Source organism: Gymnoscopelus microlampas (genome assembly GCF_963454915.1).
Source record: "Gymnoscopelus microlampas genome assembly, chromosome: 13".
NCBI lineage: Eukaryota > Metazoa > Chordata > Actinopteri > Myctophiformes > Myctophidae > Gymnoscopelus > Gymnoscopelus microlampas.
The window spans coordinates 34,501,145-34,511,415 of record NC_139950.1 but is presented as its reverse complement, the minus strand read 5'-3'; the positions used below and the strand labels follow the sequence as shown (position 1 = coordinate 34,511,415).

At 41.8% G+C, this 10,271-nt stretch overlaps 1 protein-coding gene across 1 annotated transcript; it reads left to right on the top strand.

The window, feature by feature from the left end:
- Positions 1 to 8,232: 8,232 nt before the first annotated feature.
- On the top strand, positions 8,233 to 9,216 carry LOC311058631 (leucine carboxyl methyltransferase 1-like; the record flags this gene model as incomplete). The annotated part of the gene is made up of 1 exon (XM_084076095.1): positions 8,233 to 9,216. One exon carries the CDS (start codon positions 8,233 to 8,235, stop codon positions 9,214 to 9,216), a length of 984 nt encoding a protein of 327 aa, XP_083932221.1.
- Positions 9,217 to 10,271: the final 1,055 nt, after the last annotated feature.

The following is a 10,271-nucleotide window of genomic DNA, read 5'->3' as shown; positions in this document are numbered from 1 at the left end:
GTGTGCATGTTCACATATGTATGCGTGTGTGTATATATACTGTATATATATATATACATGTTGTTTTATGTGTATGTTATGTTATATGTATATGTTTGTGCATGTGTGTAGGCGCCCAGTATACTATATATATATATATAGTATGTGCTTGTGGGCTAAGATGACATTAAGTATGGTTATCGTGTCTTAAAGACACTGCCAGTCAGAACCTGTTAGTGATCTATGTTTATAAACCTCCGTATTACCAACCAGATAGTTTAATATTAGATTATAATTAGTCCATCCATCCATGTGGGCAATTCAGGTGTCATAGCAGCATGTAAACAGCACACACACACACACACACACACACACACACACACACACACACACACACACACACACACACACACACACACACACACACACACACACACACACACACACACACACACTCTTAAAAACATGAAGCTCTATTATACATTCTCTGTGAGCTGATCTGGTCATTTGTAGAGCATATCCACTAACTGAATGGCTTCAAACAGAAAACAGCACTAAAAACCAAAGGAAAAGCTGTTTATGGTCTCAGAATCCTGGATCAAGTTCCGCTATAAAGGACAAATTGACCCACTGTTCAGTTTGCTCCTTGATCTGGATTCTCTGTGGTTTTCAGGGGCGCTGTGCTGTCCACCATCTACCAGAGAGGTTGTCTCTTAAAATATTAAATGTGACAAAGTTCTATAACCACTTGAACCCCAGCATGCCTATTCTGGGAGGAACATTCGCCAAAAATATAGCAGATCTATAAGCTCGCAAGGTGTTGTAAGCATCGGCTATTTCAGCTACTTATGTGCTACACTCTTGCGACGAAGTAGGGCAAAAAACATAAAAAGTTGAAATATAGAGATACATGGTTTCTACCCAACGGCGATGATATGATGAAGTGACTGAGACAGCCACATGCATGGGGGCGGGGAGCATTGCTTCCCGCAAGGCCTATTAGGTCCATTTTCCTCATGGCCACCCAGCAGTAGCAACAACAATCATCGTCATAGGAAGGCAGCCTGTATTGCTTCCCACTTTCGGGGACAAATGCGGAGAGAAACTGTAAAAATGATTAACGTCTGTCTGTGTTCCGCTAGGCCTGAGCAAACTATAAGTTCAATTCCAGCCAGAAGACACTCATCCAGCAACCTCATTTGATAACACAATAGACAGTGCTGGCACACTACTGGGGGGGCGGCGGGGTATGCCGTTGGGCACCGGCCTACACGGACATGCATAGTATATTACATAAAGGCCATGGTGTCATTATGGTTATCCATATGGAATATGGTTGTGCAAAGGTCAGTGCCATGATTTGTTGCGAGATTCCAAGTTGATATACTGTAGATATAATTCTATTCATGCATTGTAAACATACTGCATCATAATCTCCTTACACTGTATAAATACAGTTACAAGAACTTATAAGTACTGAATTATGCTTTATGACAATAATAACACATTTTATAATGACTTAAAAGGTAAAGAATCACACACTGTCCACCTCCATCCAACTCTACATTGAAAGGACCAAGGAGCCCCCATCTCTTATCACCACCCAAGCCTATAGGTCAGGATGTGGAGATGGTGGACACCTATAGTCCAAGTTCCTGGAATGAACAGAATGTTAAGACCACACAAAGGTTAAACTGGACAATCTGGAGGTGGTTTGCGGAGGGAAGGATGAGAATGACGCTGAATGCTATCCTGATGAACCCTCTCCTATTGTGTGCTAGTGGGGATGAGGAGCACATTCAGCCACAGACTCATCGTCCCCCCGGCACAAAACAAAGCGACTCGAACAGTCCTTTGAGCCAAGCAGCCAACAGGCTCCAAACAAAGCCTGACCCCAATATGTTCCGTTCTGTTTTTGGATTACTGACTCCTGCTTGACTTTGGCACATTTTAAATGGACTACTGGGATGTACACTACAGAACCATGGCCGATGCCTGTGGACGGTAACTGCTGTAAAGATTTATGTGTTGATAGAGTGTATATTTACTCTTCATATTCACTGTTGATGAACTTTGCATAAATTATTATCCAGATATCCACTCTTGTAGGCCGGATGACATTGTACATACATCAATAGTATGTCATTTTCCTGACTATTTTAAGTCAAGGTAGATATAAAAGTTTGCATTTAAAAAACATGGTTTTCCATTTTATCAGACAGTGTATCTGTTAAAACTTTATCAACATTCTAAAGTTTCAACTTTGGTTGGGCATGTAGATAAAGAGAGTTTGCGTCATTATTAATCTGACAACTACGGGGACATACTCCAGTCTCAAAGCCATGAAGAGAAATTGTCATTTTGGACATTAAGCCTAATTGGACAGTCAAACCTGTTTGATCCCTGACAAGTTGACATTAAACAGGCCATTAGAATAGGAGCGACCATGCAGCCTTTTGATATCACACTCCAACCACCTCTCCCTGCAGAGTGGTTAAGTTGTTGACATTACTGTAGTAGGTACAGTATAATCAGTGAAAATGTTAATTGTCTCATTTCAGTCTGTGATGCCATGATTAAGTAGGCTACTGTATAATGTACGCCAGTGGTTCCCAAACTGGGGGTCCCCAAATTATTTTGGGGGGTCCCCAGATAATTAGCTTAATTAGAAATTAGAAAAGTTTGGGAACCCTTGTTGTACGCCATTGCTCTTATACAATATAGCAGTATTGTTTCAGGTTGAAAAAAAGGTGTTAACAAAGTGGAATTCAATTGTAGCTTAAACTAGATCTTTTCACTGCAGGCTAAACACAGGATTGGAGAAAAGCCATCACATTTGGATCGAAAAATGTGATTTGTGTTTGTTCATGTGTGAATCCCAGCTGTCAGACACCACCTATTTTATAAAACATGATCAAACACAAGTGCTTTCCCTGAACTGCGTCTACCTGACTGACTGCCAACCATGCAGATTTTTTTGGTGTTTTTTTTTTTGTCATCTGCTCACTTTGATTAAGTATAGTCTTCAAACACGCACACTGCACACATACAGGTTACTAAACTTTGGGGGGCCGGGAAACCATGGCAACTCCTGTTATAGTTTATTCCCAGGAGGAGAGGAGTATACTTGCTCATGCAGATTGGGTCTGCCAGTAGACACTTTTTCTAATCGTCTCTGTCGGGGGAAACCTAATATGTCCAAAACCATACATTTTCATGTTTCAAATTCAAAAATAGCAAAAGCAGCAGATCTACATGGTTATGGATCTGTTACTTTTGATGCTTTTGTGTGACGCTGTAGTATGATCAAGTAGGGCATTTACGAAAAAACACAAAAAAGTTAGAATATGGAGATAAGAGGTTTCTGCCCGACAACAGCGTTAGAATATGGAGATAAGAGGTTTCTGCCCGACAACAGCGTTATCTGATTCATATTTGAGTCAGACTGTTGATTGGTGTCCAAACGTGAACCAGATATAACATTTGCCAGACCCAGGGGGTCGGCCTACATGAGGCTTTGTCGGTCGGTCTGTCCCTCTTATCCTCTCTTTTCCTCTGCACACATGTCATGCGAAGTCCGGCCATTCAGATTTCAACCACTAGGGGTCTGGCAGTACCAGGTCTCCTGGTTCCCTTGTTTTTAGCGGTGCCAACAGCTCTATATCTGACTTTGTCTGTGTGTCCGTGTGTCCGGGTGTCCGTGTGTCTGTCCGGGTGTGTGTCTGTCCCATAAACAAATATTGATGACAACATCAATACGGGGCTCATCAAAGGCACCGCTTCCTTCACACAGGGTGTGATTTTTATACAACATCAAATCAATAGTAGCCGTTCAATATTCATTCTCTTGATAACATGATTCATGCCAGGGAGCCATCTACTCTTTCTAGCTGATAAACTGATTTATTTTGAATAATGCCTATTTTATACTTAGTTGTGCACCGGGTGTTGCACCTAAAACAGCAAATCTACAAGCTCAATACGCATCACACTGCGACGCGTTGTGTGCTTGTGGATAGGCCACGTTCGCTATTTTTTAAATAAAATTAATTACAATTGATGTGATTCACACATCAGTCAATGCGATGCAATGCGTTGTGACCTTGTATATCTGCTACTTTCACTACTTTTGTTTTACACTCTTGAACGAAGAAGTAGGGGTTAAATTTACAAAAAAAAACATAAAAAGTTGAAATACATGGAGATACAAGGTTTGGGGTGCTCCTTCCATTCCGACATCTCGCCACTCCGACTAGTGGCTTCCGCGTGCGGTTAGGGTTAGTGTGAGGGTTAGGTATAGGGTTCGTTAACGTCGGAAAGGCGACATGTCGGAAAGGCAGCATGCACCCACAAGGTTTCTGCCCGAAAGCAATATCTTCATCCTACTTTCCTCTCATTACTGAGAAACATGGCCAGTTGACTGATGGTTTACATGAGGAGTCTGTTCTTCACAGCAGGAGATGATGTTCCCCCATCATGACACCCCCAGTCGCCTGCTCTCTGTGTTCACAGAGTACTTGGGAATGTTTTTTGCGTGGCTGTCATTAAGGGCTATAATTATTTTCCACTGGGGATGTTGAGGCTGCATAATGAGGACTCCTCATTGGCAGGTGAAAAGAAGCGGCAGGCGATTCCATGTGTATCGGAGGAGGCATGTGCTTTCAATACCATCCCTATAGGACCAACCAGTCCTAAGACCAACCAGTAGGGGTCAGTACTGACACGACCACACAAGTATGTGGGGATATCGGGAATGGGCACACTAAATTGGGCGAACAAAAAAAAAATTGGCATACAAACAAAAATAAAGAAAAAGAAAAGAAAGAAAATCCTTTCTATAAATCCTTTATCCAGTTGTATAAACATTATACAACATAGAACAGCAGTGTTCTATACAGGATTCGAACCAGGGTCTACGAGAGACCACATTTCTACCACTGAGCTGAGACGGAATGCCTGCTTAGGTCTCTGAGCTTCAGGCAGTACCACTTGTCAATCAGTAGTGGTCCTACCCGGACACAGGGTCTAAATGACTTAATAGAAGAGCAGGGAGACCTCCTCCAACCACTGCAGATGTACTAGTTATTTATCATAGGCTACTCTTCCATTCAGATTGTATTTTATTCAGGATTGCAGCTTTAAAGGTAGTATTGCAAGTGATACCTTTTGGTTAAGATAAAACTTGTCTACAGTATGTAAAAAAGTTAAAGATCCATATTCCGATAGTAATCATTGCTATAGAATGTTTGTTTTGATAATAGGGGTCTCCCCATCTTTCCAGGTCTTTAATAAACTGAATCCAATCAGGAGACAGTACCCCTTCATCAACCTCAATTAAATAGTGTTCCAGGTCATTACTTCCAATTTCACTTGTCTATTAATCTGTATCCTGAGTTCTATCTCCTAATTGGATCAAATTGGTATGCCAACCTGAAAATGCATTTTCTGTTTACTAAAGAGCTAGAGAGACAGGAAAGCCCCTGTTACTGAACAAACAGTGATTCTCACTCCACCTTTTCATTTAAAAGGCCCCCCAGGTTCACATGCATTAGGCCACAGACCCCCATTTGATACACACTTTTATCTCTAGGACCCCAATCTACACTGTAAAATGTTAATTTAAACTCTGAGAGTGTACAAAAGAAACCCAAATGGACTCATAAGGGTCCATTTGGTTCCATGTGTACACTCTCAGAGTTGCAGAACCTTAGGCTCCATTTGGTTCCTAACTATCAGTCATTTAGCTGGGGAACCCCTGGAACCCTCTCAATGACCCCTGGGGGTCCCCAGACCCCACGTTGAGAATAACAAAAAAATATCACATACTGTAACAAAGGCAAGACATAAAAGCTTTAGCGCATCTGTTGTACAAAGCATGATTTGTTCAACATTGTTGTATTGCTATAATCTTGCTTTAGGTTATAAATATGTACAGGGAAGTCTTCTATTATATAAGTATCGGTATGGTCTGTAGAATCATATATACTGTATATATATAAAAAATACCTGATATCTTCCATGACACTATCAAGATGTTCTATAACCCCTGTTACTATAATAACATATTGTACAAATGTCTAGGGATTCCTACAATGTCTAAGTTGTGAGGAAAAAAGGGGAATAATTGGAAACGAAAAAGGCGAGACCACATAAGACTAGCAGTCAGCAGAAAACACCCTCTTGAGTCTTGACAGAAAATCCCAGGCATAAGTGACAGCAACACATCAACTTGGCAGATGTGTCTCAGATAGAGATGCCCTCACGCGCACACGCACACACTTTTATTGCTACATTACCCTGAGCTGGTGCACACAGTTGTACCAAGTCTACCTCTGTCTCATGCTGGGAGGGAATAAAATGACCCTTTCACTCATCATTATTCAATCACACTGTTCCATCTAGTTCATAACCATCTGCATACATCTTCACCTCTCGTATTTGATTGATTTTTCTTCTGATTGACTTGTTTCTTTTCAGTTTTTTTCCCTTGCTGCTCTATCCTCTCTCTGTCCCCCCTTTTTATCAGCAGAAATTGTTTCCTTTCCTTTACACCTGTAAATCTGTGATGTGACAATATATTTCTTAATTGAACTGATTGATTGAACTGTGTTCCATTTGTTTTCCTAAACGCCAGTACTGTAGTCAGGCTCATTAATTATCAGAGGAAGCCTGCCTTCCGTCAGCATATTGCTCGTTCTGACAGCCCAGCATGCTGAGATGCTCAATGTGTAGCTTGTCCACAGTTATTGGGGCACGCCTACAAATGCTATCAATCATACAGTTTTGCATAACACGATTTTCCTTAACCAAAGAGAGTTTGATGGCAGGGAACCGTTTCTTCTGATAAGCATAGTTCACCCCCAAAAAGAAGATCCTTTCATTATCTACTCATGGACACATCCTCATGCCAATTGTCAGCACTATTGAGCATTTGCACTTGAGAATAATCATCCTTTTCATCTTGTGAGCTCGCCTGTCCGTTTGACCTTTGTGAAAGAGGCCTAACCGCGGTTCTCTACAAAGGGACTCCATTGACTCCAAGCCTACATGCTCTGTTGAAGTATCACCCAATGAAATGACCTGATGGATTTCCCCCTAAACCACATCTTCTAAAGGTGGCTTAAATAATGATTGCGTGGATCAGGTTTATTCTGTGCCTTTGTAACAGAGAGTCCCAATCCCCCTCATTGGATTTTGTCTAGCCTGTATCTCTGTAAGATAAGAAATAAGAAAAAGTTCCCCAGCTTCTGTGCAGCCTAGGGCATTTTTGCGGTCATGTGGTCTGCATCTAGAATGGGGATTTTACCTCTAGCTCAAACATCATGGCTTCAAAATAAACTTAAGACCTGAGTTGATTATTTATCAACAAGTACTATGTCTTGTGAAACAGAATATATAATCATGGGGAATCATGGGGAGATGGGGAGTGACATGCAGCCTTTGCTGCATGTCACTCCCCATCTCTCTCCCCATTTTCCTGTCAGCCTACTGTCCTATCAATAAAGGCATACTGTAAAAGCCACAAAAAAAAAAACACCAGTCCAAATAAGTATATTTACCTCACGGGGGATTTCCCTGTACTTCCGTATTTCCGCTCCTAAGTAATACATTCTTTACAAAAGTAAAGAATAATCACTTTATGAGTAAACCTTAGTTTATAATGGCATAATCATCATATCATATTATGATATGATTATATATTCTGTTTCACAAGACATACGGTAGTACTTATAGATAATATAACTCAACTGGCTGAAGTCTTAAGTTTATTTTCAAGCCACGCTGTTTCATCTAGTAAAATCCCCATTCTATACTGCAGGCTGCCAAGAGGGCAGTCCAAAGACTACTTCTTCCATCAGTCACTGATTACATGACCTTAAAGTATAATGACATAGTTTAATGGGAAACGGGGGAAAATGGGTTGTATTCCCATTTAACAAGTGTCCATATATGGTCAATGAAGTATGTTCTCATCTTGGGTCATTTGCATGATGTCACCATATTCTTACACAACACCTCAATATGCCTGTCCATAATCAGTGGAGGGTGTTCGTTATTCAACCTGCATTAAAATAACATCTTTGAAGGGTGTTATTTTAAACCTCTTTTGTGCAGGTTTGGACATGCCCCTCTCTGATCTCTATAATTGTGCGATGGGATTTTGAGCAAAGTAGGTCTTCCTGCTACTGTACGTAAGTGGTTACATCACCTGCAACATTCACATTAGCTGGCCAGCTAATGGAGGGTAATGAAATGAGTGAGATTACCCAACGACCCTTTACAGATACAGACTCTGCAGATGAGGGCGTGAGGGTGACGTGTGACGATGCAACAACATGCAAACAGTTTGCATCCAGCAAAGGTTACTGGAAAGATCCATACATTCAGTACTTTGTGAGGTCTGTGGGGGAGCGGAAGGCTCCTGAAATCAATAGAGGGTACTATGCCCGCGTGCAAGGAGTGAACCACCTCCTCGATGCATTCATCAGAAAGACGGAGTGTAACTGTCAGATTATCAACTTGGGTGCTGGTCTAGACACCACATTCTGGAGGTTAAAGGATGACGGCCTCCTACCTAAAAAGTATTTTGAAGTCGACTTCCCTGCGGTGGTGGCCCGGAAGATCCACGATATAAAGACAAAGCCATCTCTTTCAAAACTTCTCATCGAAACCAACTCCACAGACCCCTTACTATTAGACAGCCATAGCCTTGACTCGGACCGATTCTGCATCATTGGAGCAGACCTTCGAGACATCTCAAGCCTAGATGAGAAACTCAAGAAGTTCCAGATCAACCCTGAGCTGCCGACGCTGCTCGTGTCAGAGTGTGTGCTGGTCTACATGACCCCTGCCCAGTCCTCCAACCTAGTGCACTGGGCTGCAGACAACTTCCACACTGCCATGTTTATCAACTATGAACAGGTGAACATGACAGATCGCTTTGGCCACGTGATGATAGAGAACCTTCAGCGTAGACAGTGTCACCTGGCAGGAGTAGAGGCCTGCCAGTCTCTGGAATCCCAGAAAGAGCGATTTCTAAAGACTGGTTGGGAGCATGCAGATGCTCTGGACATGATGACTGTTTATGGCGTTCTTCCACAGGAGGACATAACAAGAATTGAACATCTGGAGATCCTGGATGAGAAGGAACTGTTACACCAACTCCTTCGGCACTACAGCATCTGCTGGGCCACCAAGGATAAACTCAAACTGGGTCTGTCACAAGTGGCGTTTTGATTTAATTTCAAACTTTGTTTATTGTTTTATTTTGCACATTAATAATGTAACACTTCTTCATATTTAGTTCATGGAACGTGCCATAGAGGGAAAAGGCAAAACATATATGCCCATATACAAGGAACCACAAAAAGAAAAAGAAAGGCAACAAAGCGAAAAAGGAAAAGGAAAATCCAGCACAAAACAAGAAAGGGGGGGGAGGAGTTTCATTCAGAAATAACTGGGAAAATAATTCTCTGTATAAGCCAGGAAGGGATCCCATATCTCATTGCATTTCCTAACAGGGCCTCTCATTGTACATCTAATTTTCTCGAGCTGCAAATAATAAAAGAATCACACCCTGTGTGAAGGAAGCGGTGCCTTTGATGAGCCCCGTATTGATGTTGTCATCAATATTTGTTTATTGGACACACACCCGGACAGCCCCGTATTGATGTTATCATCAATATTTGTTTATTGGAGACACACCCGGACAGACACACGGACACACGGACACACGGACACACAGACAAAGTCAGATATAGAGCGGTTGGCACCGCTAAAAAAAGGCGGAGTTGGCGATTTCAACAATGTTACAAAGGCTATCAGGTCTGCTTGGGATTTGAGACAAGTCGCGTTTTTAGTGTGAAATGATCACAAGCTGCTCAAACTAGCATGTCATTGGTGTGTGTCACAATCAACAAATGGCAGAGGAAGAGGAAAGAAAGAAAGGCATATGGAAGGAGAAGCTGTCTCCGTCAAGCCTGTCCTGTCTGGAAGCAGTAAACGTATATAGATTCTCTATAAGGCTCTACGTCCTCCCGGTGGGGGCTCCTCACTACTGGCAGGTGAGTCAGCAGGATACGACAGCAGTGACAACACAGACATTTGTGTGGGGAGGAATTAATTGGCATAATGACTAAATTGGGGAGAAGGCCGGTAAAAAGCACAATTAAAAAAAAAAAATACATACTGAAATATTAGTCACAACTGCCACGTCGTAGGTATGTCACAGACGACTAACGTCATATATGATCAGTTAGGCATTTTTCTTTTAGCAAATGTGTCATGTGTTA